Source organism: Phoxinus phoxinus (genome assembly GCF_949152265.1).
Source record: "Phoxinus phoxinus genome assembly, chromosome: 18".
In the NCBI taxonomy this organism is placed as follows: Eukaryota; Metazoa; Chordata; class Actinopteri; order Cypriniformes; family Leuciscidae; genus Phoxinus; species Phoxinus phoxinus.
In genome coordinates this window covers 30429768-30448822 of record NC_136893.1, presented here as the reverse complement: position 1 = coordinate 30448822, position 19055 = coordinate 30429768, and the positions used below count along the sequence as shown (strand labels likewise).

Genomic DNA, 19055 nt, shown 5'->3' with positions numbered 1-19055 from the left:
GTGCTGGAAAAGAGAGAGTTAAAAGTTTCTGTTGCAATATCAAGTTCTTCTAAGCTATCCGGGATGCTGAGATGATGAAACTGATTAGGAAGATTATTGATAAAGCAATCTTTAGTAGCAGAAGTAATCGGTCTAACATATTTATAACACGGAGTCGGCTTTGCAGCCTTGGCTAAATGTAATTTACACGAGACTAGATAATGATCTGAGATGTCATCGCTCTGTTGCAGTATTTCAACGGCATCAACATCTATTCCATGTGATAGTATTAGATCTAGAGTATGATTACGACAATGAGTCGGTCCTGACACGTGTTGTCTAACTCCAATTGAGTTTATAATGTCTTTAAATGCCAATCCCAATGCATCTTTTTCATTATCTATGTGTATATTAAAGTCACCAACAATTAGTACTTTATCTGCAGCCAATACTAATTCTGATAGAAAGTCCGCAAATTCTTTGATAAAGTCTGTATGGTGCCCTGGTGGCCTGTATACAGTAGCCAGCAGAATTTTCAAACGTGATTTATCGTTTACACTATATATTTTTACATTAAGCACCAACACTTCAAAAGAATTATATTTACAACTAGATTTCTTAGTGGTTTTGAAAATATTACTATAAATTACAGCAACACCTCCTCCTTTGCGTTTCAGACGAGGTTCATGTTTATAACCGTAATCTTGTGGGGTTGACTCATTTAAAGCAATGTAATCGTTTGGTTTTAGCCAGGTTTCTGTTAAACACAGCACATCTAGGTTATAATCTGTAATCATATCATTAACTATTAGCGCTTTTGAAGTAAGAGATCGAATATTCAGCAACCCAAGCTTTATCATTTGCTCATCCGTATTATATCTGTTTTTTATTTGTTGAAGATCAATTAAATTTTTAACCTTAGATGGGTTTGAACGTATTTTTGATTTCCAAGTTCGGGGAACAGACACAGTCTCTATATGATGATATCTAGGTGAAAGAGGCTCTATGTGATGGGATTTATCTGACCTTGGTGACGTGAGGCCGCTAGCAGACGGTCGGTTAAGCCAGTCTGTCTGCTTCCTGACCTGAGGCCCAGATTGTCATGTTTTATCTCTAAGACTATGAGCCAAATTACTAGAGAGAAGAGCAGCACCATCCCAGGAGGGATGAATACCATCTCTTTTCAACAGGTCAGGTTTGCCCCAAAAACTTTTCCAATTGTCTATGAATTCTATATTATTTCGTGGACACCACCCAGACAGCCAGCCATTGAGTGAACACAATCTACTAACTATCTCATCACTCCGGCGAACAGGAAGGGGGCCAGAGCAAATTACAGTGCTTGACATCGTACTTGCAAGTTCACACACCTCTTTAATATTAATTTTGGTGATCTCCGACTGGCGGAGTCGAACATCATTAGTGCCGACGTGAATAATAATCTTAGAGAATTTACGTTTAGCATTAGCCAGCACTTTCAAATTTGCTTTGATGTCAGGCGCTCTGGCTCCCGGCAAACATGTGACTATGGTGGCTGGTGTCTCTATTTTCACGTTCCGTGTAATAGAATCGCCAATAACTAGGGCACAATCAGAATAATTCTCAGTGGGTGTTTTACTGAGCGGGGCAAATCGATTTGTTATCGGAACGGAAAAGTGGTTTTTTGATCCGCGACTAGAGCGATCCCTCACTGTCACCCATCTGCCCTGCTGCACGGGCTCTACTTCAGCCGGAACCGACTCATGTAAAGAGTTCACTAGGCTAGGCGCATCCAAAATAGTATCTAAAGCTCTAGCACTCTTCTTACTATTCTCGATTAAAGTTTGGATGCGTGTCTCTAGTTCTGAAATCTTCTCCGTCAGCCTGACTGTCTCCTTGCATTTATCACATATAAATCCTATATTGCCGACAGAGAAGGCTATGGTAAACATGTGACATGAAGTGCAGGTGACAATAACAGGAGAAGACATTACTCACCGTGTTTGTTGACTGATTCTTACTCACCTGGGCTTTTATGAACTCAAAGGCGCGGGAGCGTGAGATAAAAATAAATAACTGAGAGCACGGGTGGTGCGTTAAAAGGCTAGCGAGTTAGCGTGTTGTGCTGACAATAACGGAAGCTAGCAATGTCAGGTTAATCTGAGATGTTGAGTAAGCTGTATTTAGTAGTATAAACAACTAGAATTTATAATAAATGATGGTTCAAAACAGAAAGAAATACGAAGCTAATACGAGGCTTAGACGCAGCAAACAAACTCACAGCAGCAGCAGTCACAGCGAGGCAGACAGGAGCAATCGATCTCCACAGGAGCAATCGATCTCGAATTCAACCACATAATAGTATGTATTATGCCACAATAACCACAATATAGTCCACATCAGTCTACACGAGCTTTAGTCTATAGTCCACATCAGCTTTAGTCTATAGTCCACATCAGTCTACACGAGCTTTAGTCTATAGTCCACATCAGCTTTAGTCTATAGTCCACATCAGTCTACATGAGCTTTAGTCTATAGGCCACATCAGTCTACACAAGCTTTAGCCTATAGTCCACATCAGTCTACATGAGCTTTAGTCTATAGTCCACATCAGTCTACACAAGCTTTAGCCTATAGTCCACATCAGTCTACACGAGCTTTAGTCTATAGTCCACATCAGTCTACATGAGCTTTAGTCTATAGTCCACATCAGTCTACACGAGCTTTAGTCTATAGTCCACATCAGCTTTAGTCTATAGTCCACATCAGTCTACACGAGCTTTAGTCTATAGTCCACATCAGCTTTAGTCTATAGCCCACATCAGTCTACATGAGCTTTAGTCTATAGTCCACATCAGTCTACACGAGCTTTAGCCTATAGTCCACATCAGTCTACATGAGCTTTAGCCTATAGTCCACATCAGTCTACATGAGCTTTAGTCTATAGCCCACATCAGTCTACACGAGCTTTAGTCTATAGTCCACATCAGTCTACACGAGCTTTAGTCTATAGTCCACATCAGTCTACATGAGCTTTAGTCTATAGTCCACATCAGTCTACACGAGCTTTAGCCTATAGTCCACATCAGTCTACATGAGCTTTAGTCTATAGTCCACATCAGTCTACACGAGCTTTAGTCTATAGTCCACATCAGTCTACATGAGCTTTAGTCTATAGTCCACATCAGTCTACATGAGCTTTAGTCTATAGTCCACATCAGTCTACATGAGCTTTAGTCTATAGTCCACATCAGTCTACATGAGCTTTAGTCTATAGTCCACATCAGTCTACATGAGCTTTAGTCTATAGTCCACATCAGTCTACATGAGCTTTAGTCTATAGGCCACATCAGTCTACATGAGCTTTAGTCTATAGTCCACATCAGTCTACATGAGCTTTAGTCTATAGTCCACATCAGTCTACATGGGCTTTAGTCTATAGTCCACATCAGTCTACACGAGCTTTAGTCTATAGTCCACATCAGTCTACACGAGCTTTAGTCTATAGTCCACATCAGTCTACATGGGCTTTAGTCTATAGTCCACATCAGTCTACATGAGCTTTAGTCTATAGTCCACATCAGTCTACACGAGCTTTAGTCTATAGTCCACATCAGTCTACACGAGCTTTAGCCTATAGTCCACATCAGTCTACACGAGCTTTAGTCTGTAGTCCACATCAGTCTACACGAGCTTTAGCCTATAGTCCACATCAGTCTACACGAGCTTTAGCCTATAGTCCACATCAGTCTACACGAGCTTTAGTCTATAGTCCACATCAGTCTACATGAGCTTTAGTCTATAGTCCACATCAGTCTACATGAGCTTTAGTCTATAGTCCACATCAGTCTACATGAGCTTTAGTCTATAGTCCACATCAGTCTACATGAGCTTTAGCCTATAGTCCACATCAGTCTACACGAGCTTTAGTCTATAGTCCACATCAGTCTACATGAGCTTTAGTCTATAGTCCACATCAGTCTACATGAGCTTTAGTCTATAGTCCACATCAGTCTACATGAGCTTTAGTCTATAGTCCACATCAGTCTACATGAGCTTTAGTCTATAGTCCACATCAGTCTACACAAGCTTTAGCCTATAGTCCACATCAGTCTACATGAGCTTTAGTCTATAGTCCACATCAGTCTACATGAGCTTTAGTCTATAGTCCACATCAGTCTACATGAGCTTTAGTCTATAGTCCACATCAGTCTACATGAGCTTTAGTCTATAGCCCACATCAGTCTACACGAGCTTTAGCCTATAGTCCACATCAGTCTACACGAGCTTTAGTCTATAGTCCACATCAGTCTACATGAGCTTTAGTCTATAGTCCACATCAGTCTACATGAGCTTTAGTCTATAGCCCACATCAGTCTACACGAGCTTTAGTCTATAGCCCACATCAGTCTACATGAGCTTTAGTCTATAGTCCACATCAGTCTACATGAGCTTTAGTCTATAGTCCACATCAGTCTACATGAGCTTTAGTCTATAGTCCACATCAGTCTACATGAGCTTTAGTCTATAGTCCACATCAGTCTACATGAGCTTTAGTCTATAGCCCACATCAGTCTACATGAGCTTTAGTCTATAGTCCACATCAGTCTACATGAGCTTTAGCCTATAGTCCACATCAGTCTACACGAGCTTTAGTCTATAGTCCACATCAGTCTACACGAGCTTTAGTCTATAGTCCACATCAGTCTACATGAGCTTTAGTCTATAGTCCACATCAGTCTACATGAGCTTTAGTCTATAGTCCACATCAGTCTACATGAGCTTTAGTCTATAGTCCACATCAGTCTACATGAGCTTTAGTCTATAGTCCACATCAGTCTACACGAGCTTTAGCCTATAGTCCACATCAGTCTACATGAGCTTTAGTCTATAGTCCACATCAGTCTACATGAGCTGTAGCCTATAGTCCACATCAGTCTACATGAGCTTTAGTCTATAGTCCACATCAGTCTACACGAGCTTTAGCCTATAGTCCACATCAGTCTACATGAGCTTTAGCCTATAGTCCACATCAGTCTACATGAGCTTTAGTCTATAGTCCACATCAGTCTACATGAGCTTTAGTCTATAGTCCACATCAGTCTACATGAGCTTTAGTCTATAGTCCACATCAGTCTACACGAGCTTTAGTCTATAGTCCACATCAGTCTACATGAGCTTTAGTCTATAGTCCACATCAGTCTACATGAGCTTTAGTCTATAGCCCACATCAGTCTACACGAGCTTTAGTCTATAGTCCACATCAGTCTACACGAGCTTTAGTCTATAGCCCACATCAGTCTACATGAGCTTTAGTCTATAGCCCACATCAGTCTACATGAGCTTTAGTCTATAGTCCACATCAGTCTACATGAGCTTTAGTCTATAGTCCACATTAGTCTACACGAGCTTTAGTCTATAGTCCACATCAGTCTACACGAGCTTTAGTCTATAGTCCACATCAGTCTACATGAGCTTTAGTCTATAGCCCACATCAGTCTACATGAGCTTTAGTCTATAGCCCACATCAGTCTACACGAGCTTTAGTCTATAGTCCACATTAGTCTACACGAGCTTTAGTCTATAGTCCACATCAGTCTACACGAGCTTTAGCCTATAGTCCACATCAGTCTACATGAGCTTTAGTCTATAGCCCACATCAGTCTACATGAGCTTTAGTCTATAGCCCACATCAGTCTACACGAGCTTTAGTCTATAGCCCACATCAGTCTACACGAGCTTTAGTCTATAGCCCACATCAGTCTACATGAGCTTTAGTCTATAGCCCACATCAGTCTACACAAGCTTTAGTCTATAGCCCACATCAGTCTACATGAGCTTTAGTCTATAGCCCACATCAGTCTACACAAGCTTTAGTCTATAGCCCACATCAGTCTACACGAGCTTTAGTCTATAGCCCACATCAGTCTACATGGGCTTTAGTCTATAGCCCACATCAGTCTACATGAGCTTTAGTCTATAGCCCACATCAGTCTACATGGGCTTTAGTCTATAGTCCACATCAGTCTACATGGGCTTTAGTCTATAGTCCACATCAGTCTACATGAGCTTTAGTCTATAGCCCACATCAGTCTACACGAGCTTTAGTCTATAGTCCACATCAGTCTACATGAGCTTTAGTCTATAGCCCACATCAGTCTACATGGGCTTTAGTCTATAGTCCACATCAGTCTACATGGGCTTTAGTCTATAGTCCACATCAGTCTACATGAGCTTTAGTCTATAGTCCACATCAGTCTACACGAGCTTTAGTCTATAGCCCACATCAGTCTACATGAGCTTTAGTCTATAGTCCACATCAGTCTACATGGGCTTTAGTCTATAGTCCACATCAGTCTACACGAGCTTTAGTCTATAGTCCACATCAGTCTACACAAGCTTTAGTCTGTAGTCCACATCAGTCTACACAAGCTTTAGTCTGTAGTCCACATCAGTCTACACGAGCTTTAGTCTATAGTCCACATCAGTCTACACAAGCTTTAGTCTATAGTCCACATCAGTCTACACGAGCTTTAGTCTATAGCCCACATCAGTCTACATGAGCTTTAGTCTATAGTCCACATCAGTCTACACGAGCTTTAGTCTATAGCCCACATCAGTCTACACGAGCTTTAGTCTATAGTCCACATCAGTCTACATGAGCTTTAGTCTATAGCCCACATCAGTCTACATGGGCTTTAGTCTATAGTCCACATCAGTCTACATGGGCTTTAGTCTATAGTCCACATCAGTCTACATGAGCTTTAGTCTATAGCCCACATCAGTCTACACGAGCTTTAGTCTATAGTCCACATCAGTCTACATGAGCTTTAGTCTATAGCCCACATCAGTCTACATGGGCTTTAGTCTATAGTCCACATCAGTCTACATGGGCTTTAGTCTATAGTCCACATCAGTCTACATGAGCTTTAGTCTATAGTCCACATCAGTCTACATAAGCTTTAGTCTATAGCCCACATCAGTCTACATGAGCTTTAGTCTATAGTCCACATCAGTCTACACGAGCTTTAGTCTATAGCCCACATCAGTCTACATGAGCTTTAGTCTATAGTCCACATCAGTCTACATGGGCTTTAGTCTATAGTCCACATCAGTCTACATGAGCTTTAGTCTATAGTCCACATCAGTCTACATGAGCTTTAGTCTATAGTCCACATCAGTCTACATGAGCTTTAGTCTATAGCCCACATCAGTCTACATGAGCTTTAGTCTATAGTCCACATCAGTCTACATGAGCTTTAGTCTATAGCCCACATCAGTCTACATGAGCTTTAGTCTATAGTCCACATCAGTCTACATGAGCTTTAGTCTATAGTCCACATCAGTCTACACGAGCTTTAGTCTATAGTCCACATCAGTCTACATGAGCTTTAGTCTATAGTCCACATCAAGTCCACATCAGTCTACATGAGCTTTAGTCTATAGTCCACATCAGTCTACATGAGCTTTAGTCTATAGTCCACATCAGTCTACATGAGCTTTAGTCCATAGTCCACATCAGTCGTCTATAGTCAGGGGTGCACATAACTTTTTCAGTGAGTTACTCAGGTGAGTACCAGGAGATGGTGTTTGGTACTCACCCCATAATGTAGCGTAGCCACAGCTGTCAATCATGACGTCACATTCCCGTTTTTATAGCATAAAATAACTAACTAAAACCAAACTAATTAAAAAAACTAACACTTAAATTTACATCAGCGTGGGGGAAAAAACTACCTAAAATGATAGAAAACACCTTTGGAAAAGATTTATTTAAAGTATTATTTGATTGTTCAGATATATTTATTTGTATAAATTAAATATAATAAATCCTTATTAAAGATATTAAACAGCAGTGAATTTTCTCTTTTTATTTTGTTACTTGATCAATATTAAGTGTACAGAAGGCATTAGGTTTATTACGCACTGTCACTTTAAGACCGAGTGTGCAGAATGCAGATCCAATTGCACTGATGCACTGTACGTTCTGTAAAGACATAACCGACTGTGTTTACGTGAATGCTCTCCAAAACTGACATTTAGACATAATGTTGTGTGTATTTGTCCATTCAGATGCGAAAGAGAGCTCAATTCAGTCCTTGCGCGCTGTCTATGTGCAGGACTGCACGCTTCGGGTCGCGTATGTGTGTGTGTTCGCACAGAAAAGCATACCGAATAAAGCTCTCTTTCGCGTCGTCTCTCTTATTCAGATCTATCCATGTCTGCTCTTCTCTTTATCCCAGACGTTTTTTAACGATTTGAGACATGCATCAAGCGCATGCCAACTCGTGTGCGCCGGGTAGATCAGCACGTTACAATTCAAATGTGCGCATCTACCACAAACGCAAATCAGTTCTGACTGGATCTCTTCCCCAATCGTCCCTCACTAATTTCCGTCTAGTTTTTATTCGTTGACGTGGTCGTCATTTAAAACGTGAAAAAATTAAATGATCACTGCCTATGTTGCATTTTGGCGACAGTTACCCTTAAAGTACGCAAAGGCGCGTAGTAACACAAGTGGCATTACGCATTCCTGATTTTTGTCGCGCATGCGTACCTGTTATGTGCACCCCTGTCTATAGTCCACATCAGTCTACATGAGCTTTAGTCTATAGTCCACATCAGTCTACATGAGCTTTAGTCTATAGTCCACATCCGTCTACATGAGCTTTAGTCTATAGTCCACATCAGTCTACATGAGCTTTAGTCTATAGTCCACATCAGTCTACACGAGCTTTAGTCTATAGTCCACATCAGTCTACATGGGCTTTAGTCTATAGTCCACATCAGTCTACATGAGCTTTAGTCTATAGTCCACATCAGTCTACATGAGCTTTAGTCTATAGTCCACATCAGTCTACACGAGCTTTAGTCTATAGTCCACATCAGTCTACATGAGCTTTAGTCTATAGCCCACATCAGTCTACATGAGCTTTAGTCTATAGTCCACATCAGTCTACATGAGCTTTAGTCTATAGCCCACATCAGTCTACATGAGCTTTAGTCTATAGTCCACATCAGTCTACATGAGCTTTAGTCTATAGTCCACATCAGTCTACACGAGCTTTAGTCTATAGTCCACATCAGTCTACATGAGCTTTAGTCTATAGCCCACATCAGTCTTCATGAGCTTTAGTCTATAGTCCACATCAGTCTACATGAGCTTTAGCCTATAGTCCACATCAGTCTACATGAGCTTTAGTCTATAGCCCACATCAGTCTTCATGAGCTTTAGTCTATAGCCCACATCAGTCTACACGAGCTTTAGCCTATAGTCCACATCAGTCTACATGAGCTTTAGTCTATAGTCCACATCAGTCTACATGATCTTTAGTCTATAGTCCACATCAGTCTACACGAGCTTTAGCCTATAGTCCACATCAGTCTACATGAGCTTTAGTCTATAGTCCACATCAGTCTACATGATCTTTAGTCTATAGCCCACATCAGTCTACACGAGCTTTAGCCTATAGTCCACATCAGTCTACATGAGCTTTAGTCTATAGCCCACATCAGTCTTCATGAGCTTTAGTCTATAGCCCACATCAGTCTACATGAGCTTTAGTCTATAGCCCACATCAGTCTACATGAGCTTTAGTCTATAGCCCACATCAGTCTACATGAGGGATTGCTCTAGTGTTGTCATTGTACATATGACTCCTAATGATCTCACACTGACTGCTATGCGCTCGGCAGATTGTTTCCCTCTCCGGGTGAAAGTGGGACTCCGTCTCTTCCTACACTCACATCCCGGAGGATGAGGGAATCCCTGACACGAAACAGGTAACTCCTCATCGCAGATCACATGAGTCAAAACCATTGGATTTCTGTAAATGTACACCTTTATTTCTATAGCACTTTATACAGTACAGACTGTTTCACAGCAGCTTCACAGAGATGACAGGAGAATAATGAACAGAGTTCAGCTGGAAAGTGGCTCTGAAAACAATAGTGAACTGTAGTTATTCAGCTGAAGACACTTCAGTTTTGGTTCAGTGTTGGTTTAATAACTGAAAGTTCAAGATGTTTTTAGTTCAAAAATAAAAATTAGTTCAATTCGGTGAGTTTTGTTGGGTAGACGCCACTAAAGTTGTGGTTTTATGCAAGCTCTTTAAATAACATTAGTGGATTATTGGAGCTAGGACATACAGTATGCTGTTGGTAAGGCCATCTAGTGGGATTTTGCTTTATGATATTTGAGTAATAAAGTGAAATGAAACTTGCGGTTGTCTTCAGGTTCCCCCAACCCTAGTTTCTTTGATGCAAGTCTTTGTGTTTATGCAGTAGTCCTTGTGTTAGCTCTGTGTCGACACTCAAACCCTCCTGTGTTCAGTTACTCCAGCCCGTCAGCGCTGACCCCGAGACTGCGCTCCACCTCCACACCCAACGTCAACATGCTCAGCACAACCCTGCCCGTACACACCAGCCAGATCCAGGTGACCACACACACACACACACACACACACACACACACACACGCACACACACACACACACACACACACACACACACACACACACACACACACACACACACACACACACACACACACACACACACACACACACACACACACACACACACACACACACACACACACACACACACACTCCTGTCTCACTGCTTCTCCACATCTCTACTGTCTCTCTCTTCACTGTGCTGTTGTTGTGCCGTGCTGGGAGTAGTTGGACTCGTCTCCGCGCTCCGGGTTTCATCAGCAGTGCTGTCTGAAGAGAAGAGTGGGTATTGTTCCTCTCTAAAGCGGCCAGGCGTGGGGTGGTGCTTGGCTGACAGAAGCTTCCTCACGCTGCCTGAGCTTAAGGGTGCTTTCTCACCTGGCTCGTTTTCTCTTTCGGTGCGGTTCGTTAAGACACAAATAAACACGGCAATCGCGCTCGGATCCGCACAGAAGCTATCGCCCCGAGATCGGCTGAACCAGGTGGTCTCGGGTCTCGGCCCTCTCACCCCAAGTTTTGTTTAAGTTTAAGTTTTGTTGTACTTAAAACACACTTGTTTTAAGTACAAGGGGCTTAAAATGCTTGAATTTGACTTTTTGAAATTTAAGTCCTGGAAAATCCGTAAACAGCCATATTTATGAAAAGGTACTTTTTTTCATTATTGAAAGTCAATATATGTGAAACTAGTGTTTAATTTTAAAGATATAGATATCGAGCCATTTCACATGGCTATGAGTGTGATATTGCTCATAAATATCCAAGTATATATTACAGCTTTCATTCAGGTCAATCATACATTAATAAAAAATCAGTTTGAATAAGGAAAGCGATATCTTTGTCATATCCTTTCAGTGGTAAGTTGCCACAGTCATTGCGTCTGCTGCACTTTATTTGTGCCATTTAGTTTTATTGGTTTATTTTTGTTTATCTATTTACTTTCTTTATAAGTTGAAAGATAATAAAGATTATTGTTTGATAATTGAGATCTCTGATTGAAGTCCTTAGAAGTAATGCTCAAAGTCCTGGAATATCATTTGACAGTCTCTGTACGAACCCTGAGAGAAAGCAATCCGACCGAACGGACCAACGAACTAAGCGCTATCATAATTCATAACGGGAAATGTTATATAAAAAGCAGCAGTGTCTGATTCTGAGATTCTGCACATTAGTTATCGCAGTTGAAAACGTACTCGGTTACCTAACGTAACCTCGGTTCTCTCTAGGTGAGAAATACACAACGGGTAAAGTCATCTTTGCTCAAGATATGAATCCAGAAATGTATCCTTAAATTTGTATATATTGTCAACGCAATGCAGCAGCAGGCAGACCTAGAGCAGGCTGTCTAGCGTGCCCATTGGCTGCCTCGCGGCAACTGCAGCAGCCTACCACTGAGCCGGGCGTGACGTAATGCCCAATGAGGACGCGTCGCGCCCCCACACGTCATAGCCCGCCAGAATGTGGGTGGCTTAGCTTATAAAAGGAAGGGCTCAGGGGCTGCTTAGCTGGTTTTTAATCGCCTGAAGCGAAGTGAGCTCCGGGCACGATCACGGCAGGGAACGCAGTACTCGTTCCCTTATCTAGAGAGAACCGAGGTTACGTTAGGTAACCGAGTACGTTCTCTTACGAGAGGTTCTCTCGTACTGCGTAATAGTATTACGGAACGGGAACCCCTTGTCAACCCCGTGCGCGCCAAGCATCCACTATATGAGTCCCAGGGGGGACGCCCCGGAGGACACAGATAAGTGGGAATCAGGCGGCCAACAGAGTGGGCCCGCACATGTACATAAGCACACTTTCTATATAAAGAGCGGCACCGCCGGTCTATACTGAACTCATCGACCCTTATAGCGCAGCTCAACCAGGGCAGTCGTTAGAGACTTTAGACTGAAAGGAGTCTAGCCTGCAGGGCGGGAACTTCCAGGTTAAAAAACCTAACAAATGTAGAGGGGGAGGCCCAGCCTGCCGCCGTACAAATGTCATGAATAGAAATCCCACTGGACCAAGCCCACGAGGAGGCCATGCCTCTGGTGGAGTGAGCCCTGACAACCCAGCAATAGCGTCCACTATCCATCTGGACAGACTGTGTTTCGAGGCGGCGAGACCCTTGGTGCGCACACCAAACGAAACGAAAAGCTGCTCCGAGCGCCTGAAGGCGGCGGAGCGCGTGATGTAAATTCTCAGCGCTCTGACAGGGCAAAGGAGGTTCGCGTCGACCTCGCTGCCGGATGTCGGCAAAGCTGAGAGTGAGATGATCTGCGGTCTGAAGGGGGTGCCGATTGCTTTGGGGACATAGCCATGTCTCGGTTTAAGGACGACTTTAGAGTCATTAGGTCCGAACTCGAGACACGCGGCGTTAACAGATAATGCGTGCAAGTCATCCACACGTTTAACTGATGCTAAGGCGATCAGAAACGCGGTTTTGAGTGCGAGGTGCTTCAGATCCACAGAGTGTAACGGTTCAAAGGGATGCGCTTTCAGGGCCTCCAGGACCAAGGAAATGTTGGCCGCGGGGATTCATCCTCCTGGCTCCTCTTAGGAAGTGGATGATGAGCTCGTTCCTTCCTATTGCCTGGCCGCGCGTCGACTCTGCGAACGCTGCGATGGCCGCAACATATACTTTGAGCGTGGAGGGACCTGCCCATGTCCAACAGCTCTTGAAGGAAGCAAAGCACCCATGAAACCCCACAAGCTTGTGGATCTAAGCCTTTGTCAATGACGCGTGAGGCGTCCTCATTGGGCGTGACGTCACGCCCGGCTCAGTGGTAGGCTGCTGCAGTTGCCGCAAGGCAGTCAATAAGCACGCTAGACAGCCTGCTCTAGGTCTGCCTGCTGCTGCACTGCGTTGACAATATATACAAATTTAAGGATACTGTGGCGAGCAGGACAAGGTCGAGGGACGTGAGAGCGGCAGGAAACTCTGACCAATAAGAGCGGCAGGAAACTCTGACCAATAAGAGGACCGCTTAACTCACATGTGACCTGAAATAAACACATGTTGCTATGCTTTGAAATGTTGCCGTGTGAAAGCGAACCGGGCCAAGAGGAACATGCAGCATTGTAATAAAGAAGTGCCTGGCTGGGAAATGAGCGAGCGATGTCAGGTGTGAGTGACAGCAGTGTGAGTGACAGCAGTGTGAGTGACAGCAGTGTGAGTGACAGCAGTGTGAGTGAGCTGGGTCAGGCTATGAGCTGCTGTGCTGAACACACACTCATGCTGCCATGAAGCCTTCTCTACAGCACAACAGCTGCCGACTCCAAACACCACCTCGGACATATAGTATTATGATATATTTTAAATATAGTCTAGCTGTGCAGACTGGGACTGTTGTAACATTTTGCTTTAATATCTGTAATGTACAAAGATTGCATTTATTTCTAAAGCAGCAAACACGCTTAAATATGACACATTTTGGAAGTATTTTGTGTGCTCTTCGTGGGTCCAGTAGACATAAATGGGTAAAGTAGTGTTGCGTCCCTGCACATCAGCGCAGCTAGAACATTTCTAATAAACATTTATGTGAACGTTTTATACAGTTCATCAAATTAAACGAGAGAATCTGTGTCTGATTAATTACTACAGATCGTAAAGCAGCTGTGAGTAACAGCCAGTGTATTGTGCGCTGAGAGAGCATGAGGTTTCTGTCTTTGCAAGCTCTAAAGCATTGTTCTTTGCTTCTGTTCTGTGCATTGAAATGCATCATAACATTTGCAACACTACAGGACATTGTGTAAAGTGCTCAAGCAACACGCTTCTGTCTTGCAGTGTGAAAAGATTGAACAGTTGTGTGTTATTTCCTGATATTTGTTCTTCTGTTTGCGTTTCTTCTAGGATGCCATGCGTGTTCACAGCTCAGGTGAGAATGAAACGGCAGAGCAGATTGATGTGAATCCGATGAGAAATGCCTTTGCTGTGGTGTAGTGTTGGCCTGATGTATACTAGTTTCCCATGTGTCTTCAGCTGGCGGTTCCCCGGCTCAGAGCCCCACGGCCCGGACCCAGCCCAGCATCCCCACCGCGGCCCCGAGAGAGCGCACGGCCCTCAGCCCGCAGGACAAACTCACCATCGTAAGCTCAGACCTCTCCTCTTCTCTTCTCTCTTTATAGCGATACACCAAACCCACCATTCAGGTCGTATCACGATTTTTGACCCACGATTGTCACGACACGCATACAAAAAGGGTGATAGTCCAAGTGCAGTTTTATTGGGTAATCCGTAATCATAAATCCAGGAACAGGCAAAAGGTCAAGGTCCATGTAAGCAGTCCAAAACAAGAAATAAACACTTAACCAAACCAAGACTGACTCTGGGAAGTGGGTGACAACATACAAGGATTCCAGAACAAGTGATTAAACAGACAGGGTATAAATAGACAGACACTAACAAGGTGAGTGGGAACAGCTGAGAGTGATAATGAATAATGAGTCCGACAAGGGTGATGGGGATTGTAGTCCAATAAACACCTGTGGGGGAAGAGGACCTCTAGTGGCTACCCAGGGGACATCACCCAGACATTGTGACAACGATTCGATACAAACCGTGATTCTTTAGAAAGACTTTGAGAGAAAAAAAAAAGATTTTTATTAAATAACATTTGAATCTTCTATAAATATTATATTTGTGAGTCTTCATTTTCTTTTATTTGCCTACTCCGGTTGTTGTTAAAACTCACTAGATATGTTTATTCTGTGCATTTTGGGCACTTTTTGTTTGAAATCATATTTGTTCTGTCCATCAAAAGTGTGCTTTTACTGGTAATCGCAAAGATTAACGCATTAATTCCCCCGGCCATAGTTATTATGCTTGTTGTTGTTGACGTTGTACAAGCAGCATGTGGCGGTTGGTCGGTGTGGTTTTAGTCCCGCCCCTCCTCCACTGTGATTGGACGGTTGGGTAAAAGTGACCGTGATGAGCGTTTTACCCAGAGTTGAACATTCTTCTCTCGGCGGCATGTAAAAAACGCAGAGCGCTCAGCGCCTCTTTACACTCATGGCGTTTAAAAAACGTGCCGCTCCCATTGAAAACAAATGGAAAAAATACTTCAGCCGCGTGAAAAAACGCTTTGGTGGACACACGGCCTAAGGCCCCGATCACACCAAACGCATTTTTCAGGTTCGAAAGCGCGAGGCGCACAGCACTGCCCCGATCACACTGAACGATCAGTACTCTGCGTTTTTTATGTTGCTAGGCAACCACCGAAACAGCTGTCCTGTCAGTCAAGTTAACGTCAAATTAGCTTTCTATTAACTTTATTTACTTTCTGTATTCTGTTAACATTGCGGTAGTTACGGTCCGTGAAGTCGTTAGCTCCTGGTAACCCGCGAGAGCACCACAAGTTTATCCTCCATCATTGCACTTTCCGGGTGTTCAAAGCCACTCATCACTACAATGGAAGGCCCGCCTCTCCATTCATTCGATTGGACAGGGGGGAAAAACGTGATGACGTGGGGCACTTTTTCTGCTCGTAGTTGATTTTTTTTTAACTGCAAAAACGCGAGGTGCAGCGGACGGTAAAACGCGTGGTGCAGTGGACGGTAAAACGCGAGGCGCTGCGGGCGGTAAAACGCGAGGCGCAGCGGACGGTAAAACGTGAGGCGCAGCGGACGGTAAAACGCGAGGCGCAGCGGGCGGTAAAACGCGAGGCGCAGCGGACGGTAAAATGCGAGGCGCAGCGGGCGGTAAAACGCGAGGCGCAGCGGACGGTAAAACGCGAGGCGCAGCAGACGGTAAAACGCGAGGCGCAGCAGACGGTAAAACGCGAGGCGCAGCAGACGGTAAAACGCGAGGCGCAGCGGGCGGTAAAACGCGAGGCGCAGCGGACGGTAAAACGCGAGGCGCAGCGGACGGTAAAACGCGAGGCGCAGCAGACGGTAAAACGCGAGGCGCAGCAGGCGGTAAAACGCGAGGCGCAGCAGACGGTAAAACGCGAGGCGCAGCAGACGGTAAAACGCGAGGCGCAGCGGGCGGTAAAACGCGAGGCGCAGCAGACGGTAAAACGCGAGGCGCAGCAGATGGTAAAAAGCGAGGGGCAGCAGACTGTAAAACGCGAGGCGCAGCAGACTGTAAAACGCGAGGCGCAGCAGACTGTAAAACACGAGGCGTAGCGGACTGTAAAACACGAGGTGCAGCGTGCGGTAAAACGCGAGGGGCAGCAGACGGTAAAACGCGAGGGGCAGCGGGCGGTAAAACGTGAGGCGCAGCGGACGGTAAAACGCGAGGCGCAGCAGACTGTAAAACGCAAGGCGCAGCGGACGGTAAAACGCGAGGCGCAGCAGACTGTAAAACGCAAGGCGCAGCAGATGGTAAAACACGAGGCGCAGCAGACTGTAAAACACGAGGCGCAGCGGGCGGTAAAACGCGAGGGGCAGCGGGCGGTAAAACGCGAGGGGCAGCAGACTGTAAAACGCAAGGCGCAGCAGATGGTAAAACACGAGGCGCAGCAGACTGTAAAACGCAAGGCGCAGCAGATGGTAAAACACGAGGCGCAGCGGGCGGTAAAACGCGAGGGGCAGCAGACGGTAAAACGTGAGGCGCAGCAGACGGTAAAACGCGAGGCGCAGCGGGCGGTAAAACGCGAGGGGCAGCAGACGGTAAAACGCGAGGGGCAGCGGGCGGTAAAACGTGAGGCGCAGCAGACGGTAAAACGCGAGGCGCAGCGGACGGTAAAACGCGAGGCACAGCAGACTGTAAAACGCAAGGCGCAGCGGACGGTAAAACACGAGGCGCAGCAGACTGTAAAACGCGAGGCGCAGAGGACGGTAAAACACGAGGCGCAGCAGACTGTAAAACACGAGGCGCAGCGGGCGGTAAAACGTGAGGCGCAGCAGATGGTAAAACGCGAGGCGCAGCGGACGGTAAAACGAGAGGCGCAGCGGGCGGTTAAACGCGAGGCTCAGCGGACTGTAAAACGCGAGGCGCAGCAGATGGTAAAACGCGAGGCGCAGCAGACGGTAAAACGCGAGGGGCAGCAGACTGTAAAACACGAGGCGCAGCAGACGGTAAAACACGAGGCGCAGCAGACGGTAAAACGTGAGGCGCAGCAGACGGTAAAACGCGAGGGGCAGCAGACTGTAAAACACGAGGCGCAGCGGGCGGTAAAACGCGAGGCGCAGCAGACAGTAAAACGCGAGGGGCAGGAGACGGTAAAACGCGAGGGGCAGGAGACTGTAAAACACGAGGCGCAGCGGGCAGTTAAACGCGAGGCGCGGCAGACGGTAAAACGCGAGGGGCAGCAGACTGTAAAACGCGAGGCGCAGCAGACGGTAAAGCGCGAGGCGCAGCAGACGCACTTTTCAGAACGATGAGCTTTATAAAAATCTGTGTTTCAGAAAGGCGGAGCATAGATGAGCAACAATAATGTACAGTATGTGTAAAATAATGACTTTTTTAAGCTAAAACCATGTAAACGCATTGCATTAAACCAAAAACACAAATTCATGTTTTTTTTTGTGCTAACACCAGTTATTGTTATTTAGCGGCCACGGGATAAAAGAGACTCCAGCTATTACTGGGAGATTGAAGCTAACGAGGTGATGCTGCTGAGCCGGATCGGGTCGGGCTCCTTCGGGACCGTATTCAAAGGGAAATGGCACGGTAAGCCTCGGTTTAACCTCGCCAGCTTCAGTCTCTAAATACCCGGTTAACTGGCGCTGTAACTCACTGTAGGAGATGTGGCTGTGAAGATATTAAAGGTCACCAACCCAACCCCAGAGCAGTTTAAGGCCTTCCGCAACGAGGTGGCAGTTCTCAGGTGAGATGCTAATGTGATAACTGCTAACTTCCCTGAGTTTATGAGGGATGGGGTTTTAGAGCAGTGTCGATGGCTTTGTCGATTGGCATATTACAGTAATTGTTTACCCAGAACTGAATATTCTGTCCCCACGTACTCATTTAATGGTTTAATGATAGTTCTGTTGAGTGAACTTATTGCCATTACAATATAACTTACAGTTACATTTAACACCACTAATCTTCTAATTGATTGCAAACACACAGGAGAGCAATTGCTTGTAAAATTGTTTACAAAATTGGGCTGATTTTTTCACCAGCTGAGCTTAATCAATGAATTACTAAAACCAATTCCAAGAATACAAATAATAAAAAAAGTATATTACTAAACAAAAACAAAAAAATGGCAAGAAAAAGTAGCTTCTATTTTTAAAACAATTTGCTCTTTTTTCACCTTTTTTCGCATGCATAAGTAAAGTTAAAGATTCACGCTTGATAGACTTGTTTTGGTCTGATTGCATTTTTTCAGTGTGTGGGCAACTTCAGCTACTTGGCACCCACTCTCGGTGGGCCATGTTACTCGCTCTCTGTAGGCCATGTTACCCGTTCTCGGTGGGCCATGTTACCCGCTCTCTGTAGGCCATGTTACCCTCTCTCTGTGGGCCATGTTACCCGCTCGGTGGGCCATGTTACCCGCTCTCTGTAGGCCATGTTACCCGCTCTCGGTGGGCCATGTTACCCGCTCTCTGTAGGCCATGTTACCCACTCTCTGTGGGCCATGTTACCCGCTCTCGGTGGGCCATGTTACCCGCTCTCGGTGGGCCATGTTACCCGCTCTCTGTAGGCCATGTTACCCTCTCTCTGTGGGCCATGTTACCCGCTCTCGGTGGGCCATGTTACCCGCTCTCTGTAGG

The 19055-nt window shown here is 45.0% G+C and overlaps 1 protein-coding gene across 4 annotated transcripts in view; it reads left to right on the top strand.

Moving 5' to 3' along the window:
• raf1a (Raf-1 proto-oncogene, serine/threonine kinase a) overlaps positions 1-19055 on the top strand; it is a 77281-nt gene that overhangs the window by 35723 nt on the left and 22503 nt on the right. The window contains exons 6-12 of one of the 4 annotated variants that reach the window (XM_079589171.1): positions 9655-9741; positions 10292-10394; positions 10644-10697; positions 14245-14269; positions 14374-14480; positions 17889-18006; positions 18079-18163. In XM_079589171.1, coding sequence (XP_079445297.1) covers positions 9655-9741; positions 10292-10394; positions 10644-10697; positions 14245-14269; positions 14374-14480; positions 17889-18006; positions 18079-18163 — 579 coding nt within the window. Of the gene's footprint in view, positions 1-9654; positions 9742-10291; positions 10395-10643; positions 10698-14244; positions 14270-14355; positions 14481-17888; positions 18007-18078; positions 18164-19055 lie in introns of all 4 variants that reach the window. The other 3 variants (XM_079589170.1, XM_079589172.1, XM_079589173.1) reach the window with 3 other exon arrangements.